Source organism: Podospora pseudocomata, chromosome 7 (genome assembly GCF_035222375.1).
Source record: "Podospora pseudocomata strain CBS 415.72m chromosome 7, whole genome shotgun sequence".
NCBI classification, from domain to species: Eukaryota; Fungi; Ascomycota; class Sordariomycetes; order Sordariales; family Podosporaceae; genus Podospora; species Podospora pseudocomata.
This window is the reverse complement of record NC_085891.1, coordinates 3,795,633-3,818,357: the sequence shown is the minus strand read 5'-3', so window position 1 is coordinate 3,818,357 and position 22,725 is coordinate 3,795,633. Positions and strand designations below refer to the sequence as shown.

The 22,725-nt window shown below is 54.4% G+C and overlaps 10 protein-coding genes across 10 annotated transcripts; 3 read left to right on the top strand and 7 right to left on the bottom strand.

Annotated features, from left to right (window-relative positions):
• The first annotated feature begins 161 nt into the window (after positions 1 to 161).
• Positions 162 to 3,103, top strand: QC762_700720 (uncharacterized protein). The gene is made up of 4 exons (XM_062892934.1): positions 162 to 1,849; positions 1,917 to 2,390; positions 2,439 to 2,482; positions 2,539 to 3,103. The coding sequence occupies exons 1-2, from the start codon at positions 371 to 373 to the stop codon at positions 2,070 to 2,072; spliced, it is 1,635 nt and encodes a 544-aa protein (XP_062739977.1). The 5' UTR covers positions 162 to 370; the 3' UTR covers positions 2,073 to 2,390; positions 2,439 to 2,482; positions 2,539 to 3,103.
• On the bottom strand, positions 2,778 to 5,414 carry QC762_700730 (uncharacterized protein; the record flags this gene model as incomplete). The annotated part of the gene is made up of 2 exons (XM_062892935.1): positions 2,778 to 4,936; positions 4,979 to 5,414. 2 exons carry the CDS (start codon positions 5,412 to 5,414, stop codon positions 2,778 to 2,780), a joined length of 2,595 nt encoding a protein of 864 aa, XP_062739976.1.
• A 1,380-nt stretch (positions 5,415 to 6,794) lies between these two features.
• Positions 6,795 to 9,609, bottom strand: QC762_700740 (uncharacterized protein). Its single transcript, XM_062892936.1, has 3 exons — positions 8,235 to 9,609; positions 7,738 to 8,175; positions 6,795 to 7,673 (listed from the first exon to the last, which is right to left on the bottom strand). Exons 1-3 carry the CDS (start codon positions 9,398 to 9,400, stop codon positions 7,085 to 7,087), a joined length of 2,193 nt encoding a protein of 730 aa, XP_062739975.1. The 5' UTR covers positions 9,401 to 9,609; the 3' UTR covers positions 6,795 to 7,084.
• A 970-nt stretch (positions 9,610 to 10,579) lies between these two features.
• On the bottom strand, positions 10,580 to 12,364 carry QC762_700750 (uncharacterized protein; the record flags this gene model as incomplete). Its single annotated transcript, XM_062892937.1, has 1 exon — positions 10,580 to 12,364. The coding sequence occupies one exon, from the start codon at positions 12,362 to 12,364 to the stop codon at positions 10,580 to 10,582; it is 1,785 nt and encodes a 594-aa protein (XP_062739974.1).
• A 770-nt stretch (positions 12,365 to 13,134) lies between these two features.
• QC762_700755 (uncharacterized protein) lies at positions 13,135 to 14,532 on the bottom strand (the record flags this gene model as incomplete). Its single annotated transcript, XM_062892938.1, has 2 exons — positions 13,135 to 13,721; positions 13,810 to 14,532. The coding sequence occupies 2 exons, from the start codon at positions 14,530 to 14,532 to the stop codon at positions 13,332 to 13,334; spliced, it is 1,113 nt and encodes a 370-aa protein (XP_062739973.1). The 3' UTR covers positions 13,135 to 13,331.
• Positions 14,533 to 15,140: 608 nt separating this feature from the next.
• QC762_700760 (uncharacterized protein) lies at positions 15,141 to 16,545 on the bottom strand (the record flags this gene model as incomplete). Its single annotated transcript, XM_062892939.1, has 2 exons — positions 15,141 to 16,160; positions 16,216 to 16,545. The coding sequence occupies 2 exons, from the start codon at positions 16,543 to 16,545 to the stop codon at positions 15,141 to 15,143; spliced, it is 1,350 nt and encodes a 449-aa protein (XP_062739972.1).
• Positions 16,546 to 16,718: 173 nt separating this feature from the next.
• QC762_0115810 (uncharacterized protein) lies at positions 16,719 to 17,387 on the bottom strand (the record flags this gene model as incomplete). Its single annotated transcript, XM_062884353.1, has 2 exons — positions 16,913 to 17,387; positions 16,719 to 16,750 (listed from the first exon to the last, which is right to left on the bottom strand). The coding sequence occupies exons 1-2, from the start codon at positions 17,145 to 17,147 to the stop codon at positions 16,719 to 16,721; spliced, it is 267 nt and encodes an 88-aa protein (XP_062739971.1). The 5' UTR covers positions 17,148 to 17,387.
• BNA5_1 (Kynureninase (L-kynurenine hydrolase)) lies at positions 17,207 to 19,049 on the top strand (the record flags this gene model as incomplete). The annotated part of the gene is made up of 3 exons (XM_062892940.1): positions 17,207 to 17,700; positions 17,753 to 18,102; positions 18,156 to 19,049. The coding sequence occupies exons 1-3, from the start codon at positions 17,520 to 17,522 to the stop codon at positions 19,047 to 19,049; spliced, it is 1,425 nt and encodes a 474-aa protein (XP_062739970.1). The 5' UTR covers positions 17,207 to 17,519.
• An 87-nt stretch (positions 19,050 to 19,136) lies between these two features.
• Positions 19,137 to 19,885, bottom strand: QC762_700772 (uncharacterized protein). Its single transcript, XM_062892941.1, has 3 exons — positions 19,665 to 19,885; positions 19,518 to 19,583; positions 19,137 to 19,458 (listed from the first exon to the last, which is right to left on the bottom strand). The coding sequence occupies exons 1-3, from the start codon at positions 19,844 to 19,846 to the stop codon at positions 19,287 to 19,289; spliced, it is 420 nt and encodes a 139-aa protein (XP_062739969.1). The 5' UTR covers positions 19,847 to 19,885; the 3' UTR covers positions 19,137 to 19,286.
• A 228-nt stretch (positions 19,886 to 20,113) lies between these two features.
• Positions 20,114 to 22,293, top strand: QC762_700775 (uncharacterized protein). The gene is made up of 4 exons (XM_062892942.1): positions 20,114 to 20,402; positions 20,457 to 20,965; positions 21,029 to 21,300; positions 21,358 to 22,293. The coding sequence occupies exons 1-2, from the start codon at positions 20,239 to 20,241 to the stop codon at positions 20,581 to 20,583; spliced, it is 291 nt and encodes a 96-aa protein (XP_062739968.1). The 5' UTR covers positions 20,114 to 20,238; the 3' UTR covers positions 20,584 to 20,965; positions 21,029 to 21,300; positions 21,358 to 22,293.
• Positions 22,294 to 22,725: the final 432 nt, after the last annotated feature.

The following is a 22,725-nucleotide window of genomic DNA, read 5'->3' as shown; positions in this document are numbered from 1 at the left end:
ACAGTTGAAGGTGTTAAAAGACAGTGGATATACCTGAAAAGAAAAAAAGAAGGTTGAGGGTATTTCTCTTTGCAGCAGGCAAAAGTGGGGCAAATTGTGTTGCTATTGGCGCTGTTTGCTTGCCTTTTGCAGCGGCGTTTGTGGCCCTCGTAATGTCCGAGGTCTCTTTCTCTCATCATCGCTCGCACCAGAAACAGCCTCCAGCGCGCCTTGTGGCGACATTGTCCCTTACGCATACACCGAATTCCAGAAACAGCTCGAGCCCTTTTCTGGCAGCCCGAGTGTACACTACAGCGTCAGGATTGAGGACCGAGTGGGGCGCGTGGAATGTCATTGTTTGGTTGGCCTGCCAAGGTGCACTGAAGCCGTTATGGACAGAAGCTCTCCCGACCTGGGGTTCTACTCTTCTGACAACCACCACGACAACAACCACGAATCCGACTCTGACTCTGATTTGGACGCGGACCTCGACTTCTACGACAACGACGACCACCACGACCACCACCACGACCACCACAACCACCACCATCACCACCACGACCACGCCGAACAAGAGGAAGCAGAGTTCCAGCATCAGCTACACCACCACTTGCATCACCATCTGCACCACCTTCACCAGTTGCGTCACGTTCTTGGCATCAACCTCGCCGCCGAGCCAAACCTGAACCACGAGGACGATTATATGAACCACATTTTTGGTGACAGCGACAGCGACGGTCTTGACGGATTCGACGACGATAGCTATCTCGACAACGAAGATTTGGACGTGGGGGCCTTGCTGCATGTTGGGGATAGCGACGACGACGACGACGACGAGGACGAAAGCCATAGCGACCACAGTGACGACAGCACTGCAAATCGAGAGTCGAGTGAGGATTCTCTCTTTGTTGATCAGCGGCCTTCGCCCTCACCCTCGCCTAATCGATTGCCGCCCATCGCCCAGTTAGTTCCCGAAGTCCGACGCGCAGGACAACTGCAGGGGAATAGGGAGACCAGCTTTGGTTTTGGTTCTCTGAACTCGGACGAAGTGGCCTTTCTGGACCAGCTTGTTGAGATGGAAGTCGCAAGACCTGTGCGCCGGCCTCGCACAATGGCGGCGGCCCGCTCCATGACGCCAGCTGCCAACGCTGAGGTTATCGATTTGACACAAGATGACGACGACGTTCGGCAGCCGCGTCCAAACCATAACCCCAATCCTCGCCGACAAACTCTGAACCACCGCACGCCTTCCCTCAACCGCAGCGACGGTAGCCTTCTCGGAAACGCCGGCGCCGCCGACATCATCGACCTCACTATGGACGACCCGACCCCTCCCCCGCGCCGACAGCATGCCGCCCGCGCCCAAGCCCGGCCCAACCTTCCACGCCCCCCTCCTCCTCTCGTTGACCTGGTGAACGACGATGAGGACGACAATCTCGGTGGTGGTGGCTCCTTCCGAGCCCCTGGCGCTTTCAGCCACTTTGTGCACCAACTCCAACACAGACTGCAGCCGGCTGCCATGTTTGGCATTCACGGCATTCTCGGACTACGCGACGTGACAGCGCTAGGCCGGAGTCCTGCCAACAACCCCCTCGGGGCGCATGGCCCCGATTTGAACTACGGACTCCATCGTGCCGGTCAAGAGCATGCCGCTCCCAAACCCGCCCATGTTCCGCCCAAGCCTGCCCGGGAAGGCTTCACCCGTGCCACCGGAGAGGCTAGCGAGGATGTGGCTGTCTGTGCCGGCTGTGAGGAGGAGCTCAAGTACGACCCAGACGAGTCCAGGGCCGACATGCCGCCCCAGAAAAGAGCGAGGAACAAGAAGGACAATGAAGAGCACCACTTCTGGGCTGTCAAGGAGTGTGGACACGTAAGTCATGCCCGCCGTTTGTTCCTTCCCACCTCTTGCTTCTTTTTGCTGACTTTTAATTTCCCAGGTGTACTGCAAGAGTTGCTACGAAGGACGTGGCAGAGCCAAGGGCAAGACTGCCCACTTCCGCGCCGGGCCGGGCAAGAACAAGGCTCTATGCAACGTCCCAGATTGCGAGTCGGAGGTATCCAGCAAGATGGCCTGGGTCGGTCTCTTTCTCTGAGGCAGGGACATTTACAAACATTTCTTTATGGGTGCATGGACGGATCGGGTTTGGGTTATACCATTTGCTCTCTGGCGAGGGGCTTTACGGACAGGTGACCTAGTTATTCTTTTTCCTTCGGCATGGCTGACCAAGGCTTGGTCCGGTGTTTACTGCATGGTCTGGTGTTTGGTTGCCTTTTTAGCGCTGCTTTTCTCGGCCACGGATAGAAGACATGGGTTTTTGTGAATGGGGTATATATGGCTATCTGTCTGTGTGTATGTGTCCTTGTTGTACTGGCTTGGTGTTTTGTCGCGGCGTTGTTTTAAAGCCGTCTCTGTACATCATACACACAGCGATGTATTCAACAATCTCACATCAAGTCAGGGATACAGTACGGTGCCGAATTGACATTATTCTCTACATTCCAGGTCAGTTCCTCTTTCTGTTTGCTATTACAGATCACTGTCCCTACCCACCTTGATAGGTCTTTTATTTGCTCAGCTTCCCCCCAGCTTCTGATAGCCTGACAAGAACAGCACCACGCGCAAAGAGACGGGCACAAAGCCGACTCCTAACTCGGCCCTCTTCTGCTGCCTTCTTCTGCCCAAGGTAAAAGGAGGCGGATACGCCCAATCCGTTCCCTTTTCAAGACAATGTTCAGTGATCACGACCCACCTCACTTTCTAACAGATCTTTTTCTCTCTACATCTTTGTCCAGGTCCGTCACGGAGACGACCACCCCTTCCCCTTCCCGACGATACGATCGAGAAACCTCCCACTCATGTTGGCCAATCCCCCCCCCCTTCGTCGCGAGTCTTTTCGATTACTGTCTCTCTGACCCCCTTTTCCCGGGTCGAGTTGTTGGGGTCGATGACGGTTTTGGATCCCGTGCGCCATGCGCAATACGGAGTGCGACATGGCGCAGAGGTGGCCGGCCCCGTCGTTGACGCGGTCCTGCTTCCGGAGGCGCTCGAGGCGGGACTCGAGGGAGGAGAGGGAGCGGTAGGTGAAGGGGTCGAGGCGGGGGCAGTGGTAGAGTTTGCGGAGGGTGTACAAATGGGCGTGGGCGAAGGCGAGGCGGAAGGGGTAGGTTTTTTGGGAGGTGTGGAGGAGGTGGTGGAGGTGGGTTTTGAGGCGGGTTGTGGGGGGGGAGTTTTCACCTCGTTCGTGTAGGGCCACGGGGCAGGGAGAAAGGGAGGGGGACATGAGGGGGGAGGACACGAAGGGGGAGGTAATGGGAGAGGACGGATTGGAGGCTAGACCGAGGCCGCCGGCCATGGTCATTTCCGGGATGGTATGTATCTCGCGGATGGTGGGGTTGCCTTCTGGTCCGCCGTCGAGGATGGTGGCTATGATCTTGGTCTTCTCGTCCATGAGGGCGAGAAGGTTGTCCATTTGGGTGGGGATACGGGGGACGAGCTCGATGTAGAGCTTGTGGAAGCTCTGTTTGGTTTCCTCGGTGTTTTCGGCCGTGGGAAGGCGGGAAACTTTGATTTTGGCTAGATGGTCGTGGATCTCGTCCAGATCGTCGCGCAGGTGGGTGAGCTCGGTCACCACGGCGTTGATGGCTCGGACGAGCTGGTCTTCTTCCTCGTCGGTCAGCGGTCGTGGGCGGGGCTTGAGAGGCGGGCCGGGGGATGATGGGGTCGTGCTGGCGTGGGTGTCTTCGCTGCTTGCGGTGGAGGATGGGGTGTTGGACCGAGCATCGGCCTTGAGGCTGGGGGTGTCGTTTGATGGCACATCGTCACATCCCGGGACGGCCAGGGCGTTAGGCAGCTTCTCAGGCCTCGGCGTTTCCTCAACCGGCGGAAGCTGAAGCTGGGCGGGGAGCCGTGTCGTCGAGACCCGCGCTCTGCTCTGGCTACTCCCCGCGTGCGACCAGTCCGGCGAGCCTCGGGGGTCACACATGTCGATTGCGCTGTCCCTCTGACACCTTTTCGTGTTCCCCTCGGGCGTATCATCCCGCCCCTCCTGGCACTGCTGCCACTGAAGGATCACCCACGCCAAGTCATATCCCTCGATGTACTCGAGACAGTACCTCTGGATCTCATACCCAAACTGGATGAGCGGCTCTCCCAGCCGCCGGATCTGTGCTCGAACCGTCTCGGGGACCAACATGTACGACATGTCCGGCATGGCTCGTATGCTGACGGATGCCTTGGCGATGATGCGGGTGAACATGACCTCTTCGAGGTACCACCGACGCACATTATCTTGGAGTGCTGACGAGAGTACCGGTGGCTGCTCTGGCTTCAGGGTCTCTTTGGAGCCCCACTTTGTCTCGATCCCTTCAGGGCCGCCATCTTCCTTGAGCGAGGACAGCTTCACCGTGCTTGTGCTTCTTTTGGTAGCGTTGGAGGAGGACGGTGAGGGTGTGTTGCTTGAGCGACCCTCTTTCGCTTTGGATGGCTCCCGGAGGAACTGGAGGATGCTCTCGTCGGGAAACGCGGGAGTGACGTTCCATTGCCCCTCGAGGTAGTCCTTTGGCACCCTCTTCTCTCCCTCGGTGTCTGAGGTAGGTTCTGAAATAGCCTCTGGCTTGGGTTCTGGCTTGAAGGCAGTGATGGTGGAGGTGCTGACAAGAGAACTAGATCCAGGAGCAAGAAACGCAAAAGGATTGGAGGTGTCGATACCCGGGAGTCCGGTGTTGCCAATGGCCGTTGCTGGTCGACTCCCAGGGCCAGCCGGAGCTCCTCTTGCCGAAGACATGAGGTCGAGTTCTTGACGCAACCTTCCACTGACGGCACTCTCCTGGGTTGTGAGGTTGCTGCTGATACCAGTGCTGAGACTGGCATCTGATGCCGTGAGCATGCTGGCCAGGCTTCCAATAGACCCATCATCTGGCGCCGAGCGGATGTGTTGGGGAATGGAGGACGTTCTTTCTGGCGCCGAGCGGATGTGTTGGGGAATGGACGACGTTCTTTCTGGCGCGCCGCCTCCGTAGATGACCATGGCACGAACATAGGCCTGCATGTTGAGCCGGTCCTCGAGTGCCAGTGGCTCTGGCTCACTTTTGTCCAGAGGTTCGCGGGGTTCTTGTTCACGTCCGCGTCTGGTAGACGGCCGAGAGACATTGGTGGTGGCCGTGATGGAAGAATAGCTGTGGGCCAGGGGCGGTGGGTGTACAGCTACCTCGTCTTCGCCGTCTTTTTCTTTACCGCAGTGGATCGACTCGGACTCCTCCGAGTACTCGGTGATGGTCTCCATCATGCCAAACAGGCCTCTTGACTGGGCTCTCCGTATAAAGGTATAATCTTGGTAGTCGTTGATGAACGACGTGTCAGGGGGGGTTTCGGGAAGGTTCCCAGCCTCGAGGCGCGGCTGATGCGATGAATGATATTCTTCTTCTTGGCTGCTCATGATGCATTCATCAGTGATATAGAGCTCTTCCAAGTCTTTCTCGACTGGGGGACAGCTGCTGCTGAAAAGAAGGTCGTGCGGAGTTCGGCTGGCTTTGAACTGGGTGCGAGGGGCCGTGGCGAATCGTGAGCTCCGCCGTAAAGGGTAAACTGAGAGAGTACGACAATCAGCGATCGGGTTTCCTCAGTGTTGGATGGTTGAACTCACCTTGCCCAACTGGCGTGGCCATTCCTACTGATTCGTGAACCTTCGGGACGCCCCAGGGCCCCTTATCGTTATCCTCCTCAGTATCGTCGTTCGTGCCTGTTGAACCTGCTGTTCCACTTGACCGAGTGGCGCCCAATGTTGGTGAGTCTGGGTATATATATCCATCGGACGAAGAAGACCTTCTGCTGGCTGTGGTCGTCGGAGCAGGGCTCGTGTCTGCCAAGGGTGATTGGGCGTTCGTAGTACTAGTTGGAGAATCCTTTGGTGTTTCCACCTCTGCTGCCGCGGCCGCGGCCTGCTTCGTGGTGTTGTTGAGGGGCATCACGGAGATCGCAAGGGGGTGATGGGTATGGTGTTGACCGGGGGAAAAGAGATGCAGACGACCGCCGGACAAAGAGAACACTAAACAAGCGGACTTTGGGAAGGGATGAACGAACAGCTTGCATTGTTAACGCACGTTGAGTGCTACTCGGTGGGGAAATGGGTGATAGAGTTTCGAATGCTGGAGAGGAGGCGTAAAGGTGAGCCGTGGATGGGAGTGCGCCAAGTACCGGTTAGAATGCTCTTGAACAGAGCGAGGAGACCAAAAAGAGGAAGGGAACTAGATGTCCCGATGGAGGTTCTGTCGAGGGGACTGCATGGGGAACGCGGGGTGAGAGAAACAGATCAAACGAGAGACTGAGATGAGGAGAGAACAAGACAATGAGAACAAACCAGAGGAGTGGTTTGATCCGGGGAAGCAAAACCGAAGAAACAGATCATACACTGAGGGGGTTCATGGGGGAAGGGTCATCATCATAAACCGTTGAGGCTGGCGGGGATGGTGAAAAGGGGGAGGGGTGGGGGGGGGAAGCCCAGGGTGGGCTTTAAAAAGGAGGACAATGGTTTTGGCGGGACCATGGTGGGGGGATTGGGTGGTGATGATGTAGGCGGTGGTGGTAAGCGTCGAGCTTGTTGTGGTAGAAAAGGGGGTAGACTGACCCGGAGGTCGCGGAGATCGAGGGGACCGGGGAACACTATAAGACGATCCAACCGGGCTGACTCGCTGTAGGAAGAGCAGGACAAGAGCACTGCCTGTGCTCACTGTCATCATTCAACCCTGACAGAACAGTAACTGAGGGCACCTTTCCAGTCGATCATGTCTGGTTGCCTTCAAGCAAAGAAAAAAAGATATGCTATGCTACCATCACATTGGCTTATACTAACAGACAAGGAAAGCTACCTATACAGAACCCGTCCTTTCCCGCGCGATGCCTGGCGCCGGCGCTGGATTGCACTTCCGCAAAAGACAAAGACCAAAAGCTGAACATGCCCCTTCCCTTCCCATGCAACCGAATAATGCTGATAAACGCGCCGGAAGATTTCCTGCTACCCAAAATCCCAAAGGTCGCACAAATACAAAGTATTCAAACACAATCTTGCCCTTACTCCATCCACGCTGAATCTTTGAAGCCCATGTTTCTTCAAGCAAGAACATAACCCCTCACGCTCCCCTCCCTCCTCACCATCCCCATCCCATGATGAACCCCATGAACCATCATCCCATTCATACTCTCCTCGCTCCCCCTCCTATTCACCGCCACCATCTTCATATTCGCATGGCTCTGACTCCCCCTCCTGCTCCGTCTCCCTCTCCCCTTCGGGTGGTTCCCCAGATTAGGCAAGTGTATCTTCCTTTCCGGATCCAACGGCAGCAGCTGTTTGAAAATCGGCTGGCTGGTCCCCACCCCGTTGTTCTTCTTTTGGAGGCTTTCCTCTATCAATTGATGCAGTCTCTTTGTCGTCAGAACAGTCTTGTTGGCGCCCTGCGCAGCGTTGTCATCTAGGATGTTGCACAAGGTTGCGGTCATGTCGTCGGACGTCGAGGACTCGAAGCCGCAGGCGGCAAAGAGGTGTTTGGTGTAGGTGTTGGACTGGGGGATGGAAGAGGAAGGGAGGTTGGCTCCGCCGGCGGCGCAGCAGTCTAGGATGAAGAGGACGTCCGAGGGGCAGGTGAGGAGGGGTTGGCGGAGGGTGGACCAGGGGAGGTGCGATATAGGGCGGTAGCGCTCGCTGTGAAAAGGTGTGATTGTTAGCGACACTGACAAGCAACAGCAGGTGAATCAAGGGAACGTACTACTTCTTCATCAAGGCTTCAAATGCCGCCTTGTTCTGCCCGTGTCCTCCGTTCTGGCGAGATAGCAGCTCAGAGTACAAGTCAGCAGCTGCTTTCTTGGCCCACTCGGAGTTTTCCGGGTGGTCGTGGCTGCTAAAGACAAGTTCATTGTCCTCGTCAAGGGAACCATGGCCGTGGTAGTACACCACCAACAAGACATCGTCTGAGGCCAGCTGACAGAACTTGTTGAGTCTGGCGGTGGTGCTTTCGACGGGCCGGTTCATGTCGATATGGTGCTCAGAGACTTGCCAGCCGTAGTTCTTGAGGGTTTTGATCAAGCGCTCGCTCTCGTCTTCGAGGGAGATGTAATCAGCTGCTGGCGGGGCCATGTAATCCTCTGCTCGGAGGTCATGAAAGGACCAGGTGAGAATAAGGCAGTGGACCTCTTTGTATTGTTGTCTTGGAGCATGAATGTTAGTGACCGGTTTATGAACAAAAACCAACAGGGAATAACTTACCCGGTTGGTGGGAGTCGTTCACGGACACCGTCATCAGTCTCCGCCACGCGACTGGAAGATTCGCTTCTTTTCCTTGCAGTCCCCGTCACTTTACGTCTGGTGCGGTTTGTGTTGGGTTCGGTCAAGGCGGATGTGCTCGCGAGACCCATCCGTTGAAGGCCCATCCGGAGGTCGTTTTTTTCAGGGAAATGATGGAGATTATCAACGGCAACGTATCCGCCGAAATGTTGGGGGCGATACTCTCGACTCCCGTTCTGCCCAGCGCTGCCATGATGTCCATACCGAGAATACTCTTGCACGTACGGCTCGTGAGTCGGCGGTGACCGTGACACAGGCCGCGAAGTTGTCAGAGGCCAACCTGCTTCTGCAAGGGCAACGCGGGGAGAGGAATGACTGGCGACATCATGCTGATACCAAGGTTGTGGTTGTGACGAGCGAGGGTGGTGCTTTTTTGACGGGGCATGGTGGTTGTGGTGTTTGTTGTCCTTGCGATGGCGATGCTCACTTGTCCTGATGGGAGGAAAACCCCCTATCCCAAAGAACTCAGGGGAGGAACTGACGCTGCTTGATGGTGAGGTTCGTGATATGGAAAGAGATCTGGACCTGGCATGGCGATATCCCGACGACGGCGGTGGTATCAAGACAGCAGAGTGCAGTTGTGATGTCCTGTCCCACCTCGACTTCAGATTTGCCGTGCCCCTGTCTTCAAAATAACCACCTTTTTCAAAATCCCTGTGTCGCTGACGGGGTGTCCTTGGGGTGTCTACTTCATCATAATCCCAGCCCTTTTCCCGGTATCCAGAGCCGATGACGGTAGCTGCAGTCGGCATTCCAATCATGGACCTGCCAGTCACGGATCGGCGCGATACTGGGCGCGGATTGGGAGGGGTGGTGGAAGGTGTTGGCGAGAATCCTCTCCTCCTGCTGCTCTTGCTCTTGCTCCTGCTCCTGCTCCTGCTCCTGCTGTCGGAGTGATCGGCGTGGTCACGATGAGGTGGGGTGAATGAGACGAGGGAACCTGGTGGTGAGGGGGCGGGGGCGGGGATGGGGATGTCCACTGGGACTGGGGGGAGAGCGGCGCCAGGGATAGAGATGGGATCCCAGCCGTATTCGTAGGGCTCTTGATCTCGGCCGCCTTCACGGTAGTGACGGTGGTGCCTCGTCATGTTACTGTGCTGTTTTTGCTGGATGTTGAGGCGACGCGACGTACGGTGAAGGGGACGAGGTGTCGTTGAAGATGAGATGAGACACAAGCAAAAGCTGTGCCGCCTCGGGCCACTCAGCCGGACAGTCTAGGTAGGTGGAAGCGACAGGGGTGTGTGTTCAGGTCAGTGCAGAAGAGCATCAGCAAAAAGAAGGGCGGGGGCGCAGGTTGGAGAGAGATGCAGGGCAGATGGAGCAAACGGCAGAAGCTGGGGAAGAAATCCAGGGCGACATCATGCATGTGGGAGACTGCACGTTTGGTGGCCTCCTCTCGTCGGGGCTGATGACTGCATTATCCTCTGGGCGCTGGCTCATGGAACCTGGATGTGCTGAAATCTCAGGCCTCACCTCGGGAGGGAGGGACTCCAACATGGCGACAGGGGGAACACGGGCACGCGGGCAAGCTTTGCCGCACCTGCGTCGGCCTGCATCTCAAATTCCTGCCCAATCGTTACAAGCTCTTGGGCACACAGGGCGACCATAAACCCGGCCTTCACGGAAGTCCCCACAGCGAGTGACATCGTGACACATTGCGGCAGAGTGTGAGGCAATCCCTAAGAGATATCAAGTTTAGTAGATTCCTATTGCCATCCATACGTACATACGTGTTGTTCACGGCGCCATTCTCGTGTTCCCAAGAGGCCTTGCCACTGCGCTGTCTTGTGTTGATATGGCCGGGTAGAACCCTAACCCTCACCATGACAGATGAACCATCACCCATTTCCTTCCTCCCATCTTCCATCTTCCATCTTCCACCTCCCCTGTCCCATATCACCTCCAACCTATCTAGAGTTTTTGCGTTTCTCTGTGCTGGCTCGGGCCAATCGCGAACGAAGACCAGGTTCCCAGGCGGCACCACGTGGAGGTCCAGAGTCCGTCTTCGCCGCCCTCCCACCTATCTTACACACCCCAAACAACACCTAATATCGTACAAGCACCCCAAAACAACACCTAATATCGTACAAAACAACCCCCAAAAAAGCATGCCGTTGTCCGGGATATCATCCAAAAGAATGACATAGCCCAAGAGTCGAAGACAATCCAATGAAGAACCTATAACGCTGCGCCGTAGACAACGCCCATCATCATGAATCGTCCAAATATCCAAAAAAGAAATTCGTACAAAACACTAGAGTCGTCGCCTAAGCGTTACCGCGGACCTGGGCCTCCAACAACTCGACGTTATCGAGCGTCCAAGCCGGTCCATATTCATCGGAGTCTTGCGACCCATCCTCCACCGGAACCACCAAGCTGTCCATCAGCTCGATGTTATCGAGCGTCCAGTCAGGCCCGTAGTCCGACTCTTGGCTCAGCGGTGCCATGCTATCCCCATTTCGCGTCCCGCCGTGCTGTGACGTGAAGAGTTCGGTGGTAGCAGCCGCCTGCTGAGCAAACAGCCGCTCCTCCTCCCTCGAACGCTCCATGAAGTTCTGAAGATGCCGCTGCCGCTCGCGCTCCAGCGCCGCCTGCTTTCGCCGTTCTTCCTCCGCTTCCTTCTCGGCTTGGAGCTCTGCAGCCCTAGCCGTAAGGATAGCGATCCCGTTCCCGCTGGATCCAAAGAGCCGTTGGGGTGACCGAGACCGCTTGGGAGATTCTGGCTCGCAAGGTGGCGGGTTGAGAGGCTGGGGTTGCCCAACCTCCTCGTCCGCAGAGTTGAAGGACGACGTGAAGAACTGACTGTACGTAAAACCGTCCAGCGTATCTTCTGTCTGTCTTTCAACTCGCGCGGACGGTTCCCCAACCGGTTCCGAACTGATCTGATCAGCCATCGCCCGGTTGGGCAATGAAACCCTCCCCGTGGGCACACGCTGGGAATTGTCATTGATAGGGTCGCTGACGACGTCTGGTTGTTTCTGTCCATCTTGCACCAAGATCGGCTCATCGTCCTCGAATTCAGGATCCCAAACCTCCTGACTCGAGAACACCAAATCTTGGGAAGTGATAGGACGAACATACCCGGCGTCGTCATCGACGGCCGGGTCTGGCAGGGCGTCTAGCGGCGGTGCCAGATTTTTCTGGCTGCTCGCAAGGGCCTGCTTCAACACCGATCGGTGCAAAGGAGAGGACTTCATGAATGCTGGTGGACCTCTGCGAACCGGTGACGGCTCCGTGGTCTCCACCCGCGGCTCTTCCAACTCCCGAGCCGCCTGGGAGGCAGTCGGAAAGTCATCGATAAGAGCCTCAAGAAGCTCCTCCGGAGAGTTGGATGGGTGCAGGAAAGCTGCTGCAGGCTCGTCGCGCTGCAAGAAATCTTGCTGGCTTTGAGTCTTCCCCAAACGCTGTCTCTTGATCGAGGCCGACTCGGAAGGGCTTCCAACAGGAGTCAGATTTTCCTTGTTTTCTACCTCCATCATCGCCGGCCGATCAGCTTGGTAGGCGTCAGAGTCTCGCTTTCGCGAAACCCCGTTGCCCTTGAAAAAGGTCGAGAGGGTGGCCTGGCTCGGCCTCACGCGAACGAGAGGTAAACCCTGCCGCTTCCTCTCTTCCACCAGCTCCAACTCCCTCTCCTTCTTCCTGTCACGGAGAACTTTGGCTCTCTTCGAGGCCTTCAGTTTCTCCTCCTCCTTCCGCTCGCGCTCTCGCTCGGCCTGTTCCCGACGTAGCCTTTCGGCTTTCGTCATTTTGGGCAGCCTATTGGCTTCCCGATAGGCCTTCTGAGCTTGCTTGGTGGTCATTGGAGGTTTGGACTCCGGACCGTCCATAGCGAGCGTTTGCTGGAAAGTGACAGGATTGGGCACCACAACAAACGTGTTTTGTTGTAGCGGCATCTGTACATGATTGTTGTTCAGTAGATCTGTGTAGAAAGATATCGAATATTGTGATGATAGTGTTGATGATGATGGTGGGGATCGCGAGAAATCGTGAGAAGTTTCAGAGTTGGCTTGACAAACACCAAAACAATGAACCAGGGTGACGCGACTTCGCATGTGAAGATGTTGGCGGGGTTGGTGGGGCAGGGCTGCGCCAGACGTTGACTCGCGCCTTGGCACCGGTGCGACTTTTGAACCTCAACCTTGCGATCTCGAGATGTCGGTGGGGAGAGGTGTAGGATGTGAGGAAGAAGAGAAGAGGAGGAGGATGGATGATGGAGAGAGGGATCATGTCGGGCCCGAGGTGATGAAGAAGGGCAGGCAGTATCGGTCGCGTTGTGGTGGGAAATGGTGACGGCAGGGAATCGACTTACCTTTTAAATGTACGACTCTTTGCTTGTAAAAAGGTGACAGGTCGAGTGTAGCTGAAGCTAACGAGCGGTGTTACTTCGAGAAGATGGTCGTGGTGCTTTGCATGTGTATGCAAAGGAATCTTCTCGGTGGATGGAGAGGGAAAGGAAGCAGTGCAGCATGAAGCTGGGAAAATGGGCAGGCATATATACTTGAGTGGGAGAGCACAGACCACCAGAAGGTGAAATCGTCAACAGTGCTCCAACTGCTCTCCCAGCAGGTCGATACGCTGTAAGTCCTCTAACACAAAAACCCCCACCTTTCACGACGCGACGGGTGAATGTGGGTCTGTGCGGGCTGGGCCGCTGTGCTCCCTGCAACGACAGGGAGACCCCTTCGTCAGTGACACCACAATAACACCGGGACAACTTGGCCTACGAGCAGTGGTAAGAAGGACGAAAGCAACGCCCCAAGAACGGCAGAAGGGTCAACAGGCAGAGTTATATAGCGAGAGTAGAGTCATCAAGAGACGCACGTTGAAGCAATCAAAAAGAAGACCTTGTTTGCCCATTTACCTAGATATCTACTGGCTTCTATATACACATATGAAATGCATGTGGTCGTCCACAGTCAAACCCACTCGTCCGGTTTGTTGATAATCAAAGAACCACCCCCAGCGCCAGCTTGTCACCGTGAAGTCGAAGGAAACCCCTCGGGAATCCTGTGTCAGGATCTACGACCGCCCTGTCAACAGCTTCATCAACGACAAGTTGTTCCAGCTGCTCATGCTTACCCTCCTCGACATCTCGTCTCCCCCACTCTCACCGCTCGCCAGAGCCCTCTTCCACTGCTCATATGTCTGCAGCTCACAAACACTCTTGGCCCGCTCAACCTCCTCTTCAAAAGTCGGCAACTTCCCGCTCATCCTGTTGGCATGGTTGATTTCAGCCTCCTTGACCAGATCCTGCGCTCCCTTGTTGATCTTGAGCAGGATCCAACCCACAAATCCCGGGGCAGCAGGCATCGGCTTCCCCGTCGCCCGTTTATGAGCCTCAAGCACCTCTCTCATCGTCATCGGGCCAGACGTCACGCAGAGAAACTGGTTGAAGTATGGCTCTGGGTTCTGTTTACGCGTTGTCAGCATCTTGTTTGTTTACTCAAACCATTTCAAACACGCGGGCCATCAAGAGCAACCAAACAAAACCGCGTACCTGTAGTAACCCAGCAACCACCCTCCCCAAATCCCCCGACGCAACCATCGGAAGCGTCGTCTCCTTCTTCAACCCATCCCTATACATCGTCGCCCCAATCGCCCCAAACATGCCCTCCAGGTTCTCGTAAAAGAACCCCGGCCGTATCACGATCCATTTCAGCCCGGGGTTCTTCTTCCCCAAGTCCTCAATGTAGTACTCCACCTCTCTCTTCTGCTTCCTCGACTCGTCGATCCCATGGCTGGGATCTGGACCGATGGGGATCGCGCTGCTGTACACCAAAATGTTGACCCCAAACTCCACTGCTAGATCTGCAATCAGGGTCCCCTGGGCTTTCTCCTTTTGGGCCGTTGATGGTGTGCCAAGTCCAGGGTAGGCGAGCACGACGAAGACGGAGTAGATGTTGGGGTGGGATTCAAACACTGTCCGGAGGGTGGAAGGTGTGTTGAGGCAGGCTTCTACAAGCGTGATCTTGGACGTGGCATTGTGTTGTTTGGCTTCTTCGAGGAGCGCCTGGGCTGGTGGGGCAGAGGCGTCTCGAGTGAGGGCGAGGATGCGCCAGTTTTCAGCTTGGGATCTAGGGAAGGTTGTCGTTGTGGGTGATGATGGTGTTGACGCTGCCGAAGGGAAGAGCAAGGAGCGGATGAAAGCCCGACCTTGCTTGCCTGTTGCGCCTATCACCAGGACGGTCTTGGTTTCTGGTGTTGTTGTTGTTGATGACATGGTGATGTGGTTGTATAAAGTGTATATATAATAGAAAGAAAGAAAAAGGGAATAAGAAGAAAAGAGAAGAGGTATCTAGCGGAGGGAAAAGACAACGGCAGCAAGGATGAGAATGAGGAGATGTCTATCTGTATTGATCAAGTAGGTAAAGTAGGGATATGCCATCCATCATCCATCGGTAGTGAGATGGCAATGCTACGTAGCAGATCTACTGCAACATGATCAGAGCAAGTGGGATATTTGGCAGTGGTGCTTGCGAATGCGAAGCCATCGTGGGCTGTGATTGGCCGAGACACACCCCAAAAGTTCCAACATGATGTGCAGCAAAGCGGGTAATCAAAGGAACTTTGCACGGCGCCCTACCGCAGTAAGGAACTGGGGGGAACTTTGGGGGCCGCCCGCCGCAAAAACCGGAGACCCGACCCCGCGGATGTGGGTTGTTTATTGCCGAGACAAGTTCTGCATTTGAACTTGTTCAAGAACATCATCTTCTATTTGTCGAGACACACATTCATCAGCCGCCCGCCGCATATCACAAGCCCCGCTATCTTACAGCAAAGTTCCCTCCTTTTTTTCATGACATGACATGACATGCCATGACATGGCTTTCATCGCGAAAAATCCCCCGCGCGAAACGTTTCATCCCGTGATTGCTTCAGGAACGGCAATAGTGCAGTCCCCCCTGTCCCCGTCAGCTTCTTATCATCATCCCCCGCCAGCCTCGATGACGCCGTCGCCAAGTTACTTCCCTTGGCCTTGTTCTCCTTCCTCGACGGGATTACGATATATCGCGTCACAATCTGCAAGTGCTTATTCCTAAACTCAGCCAGCGCCTTGGTCGCCGTCGTGAACGCCTCCCTCAACTCCCTTCTCTCACCGTCGTTTCCCTCTGTGCTCGGTGTCACCAACAAATCCTCCACACCTTTCCTCAATCCTCCTGGGTACCGCCCCTCCACAAACTCAAGAAGCCTCCTGTGCGGCTCCGGCATGTACCCTCTGACCTCCCTGTGGAAACTCTCCATCTTCTTCTCCCGCGAGTACGAGTCCGGGCTCGCATTACCCTGTGCGACGTGCTCAACTCCCAGCACGAGGTCAAATAGCTGGATGAGCGAGCTTTGGCCGTTGCTTCCTCCTCGGTACTGTCTCCATTCTCCCTTGCCGTCTTGTCCCTCGTCATAGAACACGCCGTTTGGCAGCCCGGCCCCGGCCATGTTCTTGCTGCCTGCTAGGAAAGGACGGATCTGATGGTAAAACACTTCTGGGTCGCACCTTTCGTCCATCCTGTCGAGCAATATCCCCAGTTTGTGGATGCAGGAGGTGATTTCGTTGATGGCCTCGGTGGCGGCGGGAAGGTCGTGGTGTTGGAGGGCAGATAGGGCGGAGAGCATGACGGGGATGATGGGACCGCCTCGGGCCTCCATGGCGACGCTGACCATGTAGAACCAGGACTCATCTTGAGTGCCGGTGAAGGTGTGGAGTGCGGTGAGGGAGTCGAGGTCAGCGAGGTCGGATGTTGGAGATACCGAAGAAAAGTTCCAGAGGTTGACCGCGGCATAGGTGGCTACTGGGGGAAGAGAGAGGTGTCTGGAAACGGAGAGGAGAGGGACAGTTATGGGTGGGGGGAGGATCTGTGAGTCGTGTCAGTTCAAAGTAAGGTGGTGCTGGTTCAAGTAAAATACCGACCTCGGAAGCAACGTCACCTCCCCAGACGTAGGCATGTGTGAGGAAGCCCAAGACAACATAGGCTCGTCTCCATTCGGCTTCTGAGGCCAGGCGGTCTGTTGATAGGATTGGCAATCTGTCTACCTCCTGGCGGAGAGTCTGTTGTTGAATATGGGAGGAAAGAGAAGAGACAATGGTTTCCCAGGGGGCATAGTATTGATCTGGAAGCCTCGAGAGAGGTTGTTGTTCTGGAAGGAAAGCATTGGATGTGACACCAAAGTCGTCTGATAGGACGCGAGAAACATCACTGTGACTAGCCTTGGTGGCAGGCACTGGCTCGCAGGGTGACATGGTGAGAGCGGAAGACTGGATGAAGTGAGACAAAATCCAGAAGCGGTAGTCAAGATTCAGGTGAGCGCGGAAGATGAGATGGGTGGCAAAGGGTCAGGAGTAGGGGGAACATCTCGGTAAAGAAGAAATAGAAACGGGGGCTCGATAAGATGCCCCATCAATCAGCAAGGGGGTCAGCGGTCAACAACGGCTTTGGCAGTTGGCACTGGGCTTGGGCAGACAAACAGAAGCTGGGCCGAACCAGATGATCCGAGATCATGGTGACGTTTTACCTGTATGATGCCTTTAGCTCCGTCCGTCCTTCCGAGCACAGATTAGCGGCGTTTTTTTCTGTTTGATAACAAGATGGCAGGGCCGGTGTGCGTACAGGTGCAGAATGCTGTGCAGGTAGGAGGTGTAAGCCGCCGTCCGATGTTGTCTTGGCAGATCTTTTGTTTGACGAATACAACACGGGCCGGGAATCCAGTCGAGTCGAGTCGGTGGTAAGGAGTAAGGCACAGTTCAATATTCAATAGACAAGAGTCCGTGCAGGTGTGCAAACAAGGGTCGGATTGATGCATTGAGATGAACGTTTTGTGATGGGCTTTGCCCGATTGCAGCATGTGGTTACCCCAACCAAGATTCTGCAAAACAGGTCCTGGAGTTGGTCAGCTTGGATTCTCTGTAATTTTCAACCCTGTAATTGCTGTTTTTGGGACCCCTAATCGGCGTCATCGTCCGTTTGTATGGTGGAGCTGCGGAAGTGCGGAAGGCGGAAATGTGCGGAAGACGGATCGCGGAAACCCGTCTGGGGCCCACTCTGACCCGGGAGCATGGAACTGGTGACACGGCACGTGGCCTCCGAAAACGGTTTGTGGACTTGTATAAAGTGATACAAGGGATAGAAAGGGGGAGTGCGATATGGCCTCATGGAAGTCGATACAATATCTTCCCTTTCAGTTTCAGTCTTGTAGTTCTGTGTCAACAGCGGCACAATGGATTCTCTCACAGCAGCCTTCCGGAGCGGCCAGAAGCCCTCATTTCCAGCTGAAGCGGGAACTCTTGAATACGCTCAAAGTCTTGATCAGCAAGACAAGCTTGGCCATCTCAGAGAAGAATTCAATATTCCCACGAGGACTTCGTTGAAGAAGAAGGCTCTGAATGGGGTCAGTCCCGGTATGTGTTGCGCCCTGTGTGCTTGAACCAGCAGACTCTAACAACCTCGTAGGGGAAAACGACAGTGAAGATGAAAAGAGCATCTACTTTGTTGGGAACTCCCTCGGCGCTCAGCCAAAAGCTGTGAGAAGAGCCCTTGAGTCACAGTTAGAAACATGGGCCAGCATCGGTGTCAACGGTCACTTTTCAACCCTCGAAAACTCGCCTCTGTCCAGCTGGCAAGACCTGGCCGAGTCTTGTGCCAGGAAATCGGTCGACCTCGTTGGTGCTGCTGTGCCAGAAGAGATCATCTACATGAACACCCTCACCGCCAACCTCCACCTCATGATGGCCTCCTTCTACAAGCCAACAGCAGAAAGACACAAAGTCATCATCGAGTGGAAACCCTTCCCTTCAGACTGGGTATGTCTCCTCCCTCCCATTCTTCCCTTTTCCGGACTTCTAACCCCACAAAGTACGCCATCCAATCCCAAATCCGCCACCACAACCTCTCCCCCTCCACCTCCCTCATCGAAATCCAACCCACCCCCGACCTCTACCTCACCACCGAATCCATCCTCGCCACCATAACCGAGCACGCCCCCTCCACCGCTCTTGTCCTCCTCCCTGGAATCCAGTACTACACCGGCCAGCTCCTCGACATCAAAACCATCACCGCCCACGCCCACTCCCTCGGCATCCCCTGCGTAGGCTGGGACCTCGCCCACGCGGCCGGCAACGTCCCACTCTGCCTCCACGACTGGAACGTCGATTTCGCGGTGTGGTGCACCTACAAGTACATCAACGCCGGACCGGGATCGACAGCCGGCTTGTTCCTTCACCAAAAACACCATTCCAGAAACCTGGACAGGTTGGAGGGTTGGTATGGAGCGGACAAGTCGGTTAGGTTTCTGATGGAGAAGGAGTTCAAGCCTAGCAAAGGGGCGAGCGGCTGGCAGTTGAGCAACCCGAGTGCGATTGACCTGGCGAGTGTGAGTGCTGCGTTGGGGGTGTTTGAGTCGGTGGGGGAGAGGTATATGGAGAGGTTGAGGGGTAAGGCGGTGGTGTTGACGGGGTATCTGGAATACTTGCTGGAGGGGCTGATCAGAGAGGGGGTTGGGAGGAAGGGGGAGGAGCAGGCTTTTAGGATCATCACGCCGGGGGACCCGCTCGAGAGGGGGACTCAGTTGAGTTTGATGCTGAGGGAGGGGATATTGGAGGGTGTGAGTAAAGTGTTGGCGGAGGAGGGGGTTGTCTGCGATGCGAGGAAGCCGGATGTGATTAGAGTGGCTCCGGTGCCGATGTATTGCCGGTTTGAGGATGTGTGGAGGTTTGTGGAGATATTCAAGGGAGCGTTGGCGAGGGTGTAGACATGAATAGGCATGGAGAATCAAAAGCACGAGATAGGTTAATAGACGATTAAATAGAGTCAGACAGGCTCAAAAATAGAAGCAGGCTGGGGGGGCGTAGAGACAGTTTCTTATATAGAATGTGGTAATTCATGCTATTCGTTATGTGAGAAGCTCAAGAGAAGAAGAGATGGCTGTCAAAAATGCATGCGTGTAACATAGGGAATTGATGTGAAGCTCTCACACCTTGTCCGTAGCTCATGTTCCAATCATTGCAGCCCGTTCAGCGAGCCCTCTCAACATCTCAGGGCACACATACCCAGCAAGGAAAGCTGCCATTATAATACTAACACCGTCAATTACTGTTGAAAGAACGGTGTTCAAAAACAGAGCAACCACAATGAATGTCACTGTGATGTTGCCGGCGTTCCTATGAACGACCAAGTCAGCATCACGCATTGCATGTAGGATGTACGGATTAAATCTCACTGTTTGAGGTATTCCTTGCCGAGCAGGAACGAGATGATGGTGTTGATAAGCCAGACAGCGATGAGGCTACCGGCCAATGTGTTGTTAGGATAGTGCATGGAATTCCAAGGTGAGGACAAAGACATGGCAATGGTTGTCAAGACCTACACAGATCGTCCCAGCTTATAAGCATGAGGACTGGGCAGTTGCTCTTGCAACGCTGACAACACCAGGTCGATAGAGAGAACAAGACCATAAACAGCTACCACTGCCTTCTTGGTAACAAGAATTCTTGACAACTGTGTTCCCTGAGCCTCGACGTCGTCATTGGTGCTCTCGTGATTCGACATTTGGATGCGGGATGGAAATTGGAATTTCGTGGAATTTGATCAGAAGGGAAATGGAAATTCAAGCCAAATTCCACGGGAGCGGGGCAGTCGAGCTTTTAATCCACAGAGTGCCAGTCATGTGATGAATCCACGGAAGATTTAATTGGTGTACTGCAAGATTCGGACCTTCGTCAGGTCACACAGCAGGGGACTGATGACGCGGACATGTAATTTGGTGTTGCTGACAATTCCTCTTGGCAAATTCCATTTGGAGCGGGGCCCTCTTGACGAATGGAAGAACGGAGCATGCAGCCACACTGATCACCAAATTCCGCAAAATACCATCCATCACGTTGAGCTCTTGATTGTTATTTCACCACTGCTGTAGCTTTGGACTTCCATGCCCATCATATATGTCTCGACCCAATGATCTTTTTAGGGAAGAACGGGGTCATACAGATAGAATCCCCGAGTCTCGGTGGGAGGAATTCAAAGACCAGATAGTCGCCAAGTACCGAACATCGACGATTGATGCCACAAAGAAATACATGGAAAGAGAGTTCAACTTCAAGGCTAGGTAAGCAAGGTAGATAATTCATCAAATCTTCAGCGTACTTGCTAACCCGAACAGTCGTCGACAATATGTTCATCGTCTCGGGAGGGCCAAATGGAATATCAGCAAGTACAAAGGGGGACAACTTTCTGCTGCTCCGTATGAAAAACCTCAACATGCCCCCTGTACACTCTTGGACGACTAACAAGTGATAGAGCCTATCAAACTTCTGCACCAAGCCCACAGGCAACTTCTCCAAGGGACGATAATGACCCCGAGGCAACATCCACTGCTCTGGCGGGGCCATCAGTCTCAAATATTACCGCCTTCAATCCTCATTCCGAACACCCTGTTTCATACCACGAGCCGAGAATGACTACTTCAAGGCATAAAGATAGTCCGAAACTCGTGAACCCTCGCGTACATGTCGGCATGCCGGAACCTGGCAGGGAGGGTGACCAGCTTCACGGAGTTGGAACGACCGTGTTCTACGCATGCCCCTTTCGAAAGCGAAATCCTCATAGGTTCAATATCAGAGATTACCAATTCTGTGCTATTGACGGATTCAATAGTATCAGGCTAGTTGTGTAAGTATTGTTGCTAGGTATGATTGCCACATTACCCACCAAAGGCTGACAGCTCTACAATAGCGACCATGTGTTACAGATGCACTCTCAGGAGCACCGCTGTCCAAGATGTCACGTCTTTTTTACCAGTCGGGGATTGCTTGAGACACATGCACAGTTACCGCCAGAAGAAATGTGCCAGGTAGTTTCAGAGCGCCAGTTTAGTTTTGAAGATGGAGTGGGCTTTGAGCAGGCCTGGAGTCTCAAGGAGCACATGGCATCAGAAACAATGACGTGGCAGACTCTGTGGAATATTCTCTTTCCTGAAGACCCAAACTACAACATCCCGCCGCCGAGTATGTACTGTCCCCACACTGATTCCCTCGATGGAGACTGACCCTCTCATGTTGCAGGTTATCAGCCCGTTATTGAAGACTTTGAGATCGAACAGAGCTTTAGAGAGCACGCCGAGAAGCGGATCATCCCAATACTATCGGACCTACAAGATCTTGCGGCCAATTTATCACAGGATACAAACAAGTCTTGGATCATGGCAAAGATTGACGAGGCAATCTCCGAAACTAGGCAGTTGAGCAAGTTGAGCGAGCAAGATGCAAATTTCTGAAGGAAGGGCCTGCTGCAACTGAGAGCCTAGCATCAGACCACACAGTAAATTGGCTCCGGTGTTCCAATATGAAGAACATGTGCTCTTCGTGCTTTCATGGAGTTGGGACGATGTTGGGTTGATTAGGGGAAATGGAGATGTATATTCGGATACCTCACACCAATGCCATTATGTCGAGCATTTTTCAATGACCGTTGGAACCACCAGGTCCGTCAAGCTCAGGCTGGATACAACTTGAGACCACCCTTTCGGTAGTTCAGAGGGCACAGAGTCAATGGAAACGATGCATACCAAAAGACCTTGCGGCACAACAACCCCCCTTTCTCGGAAACAGGTCCCGATAAAGAGGGACCAAGAGCGAGGGGACATCCCCGTTCGACACTAATAATTCACGCCTCACATATGCATCAGAGACACAAAAATCCAAGAGAGTGATGTGTGTGTATGTGCCACAATGATGCCGTGGGCTGTTTTGGTACTGGTCAGCCTCCTGAGTTTAAAGGAACGTCTTCACCTTTGGATGATAACAAAGTGCATACACTCGACACACCGCCTGCAAGCTCTGTTTCTCGGTGTGACAGTTGAGAAGCATTGCATATTTCGAGGTAGGTGTCTTGGGTGTCAACATCATCTCGATCAGAATGTGATTCTAGCTAGCGATTTCCCCGCAAGCCACACATCCAGGTGTCTGCAATCCTCCAAAGATGATGGCCGAGATTACCACCAATAAATACCGGCTTTCGCTGCTGCTATCAGTAAGGTATTGAGCGTGGGGGTCACTCACTCGCAAACTTTCCCATCTTTCCCAAGTCCAATTCTACTCATCGTATTCGTAGTTTGTCTACCTACCTATTCAGCTCGCACATAGTCCAGACGTGGAGCTAAACCGTTCTGATGACTGTGCCCAAAGATTGGCGATGGGCTTGTTGTGGCGTCTCACTTTGTGCGTTGTCTGCATTGGAAGGCAGGGCACCCCCGGTGGGCGAATTATGCGCATACACAAAGTACCTATCATCAGGGAAGGGTTGTTTCAGAGGGAAGTTCTTGAATGCCGTCCCGGTTCATGCACCTGGTTTGCCGCGGCCTGCGCGGGAGCAATACACTGGAAACCGGCTCGCGGTGCCGCAACCGGAAGCTGTTGGGAGAGGAGGTGGAA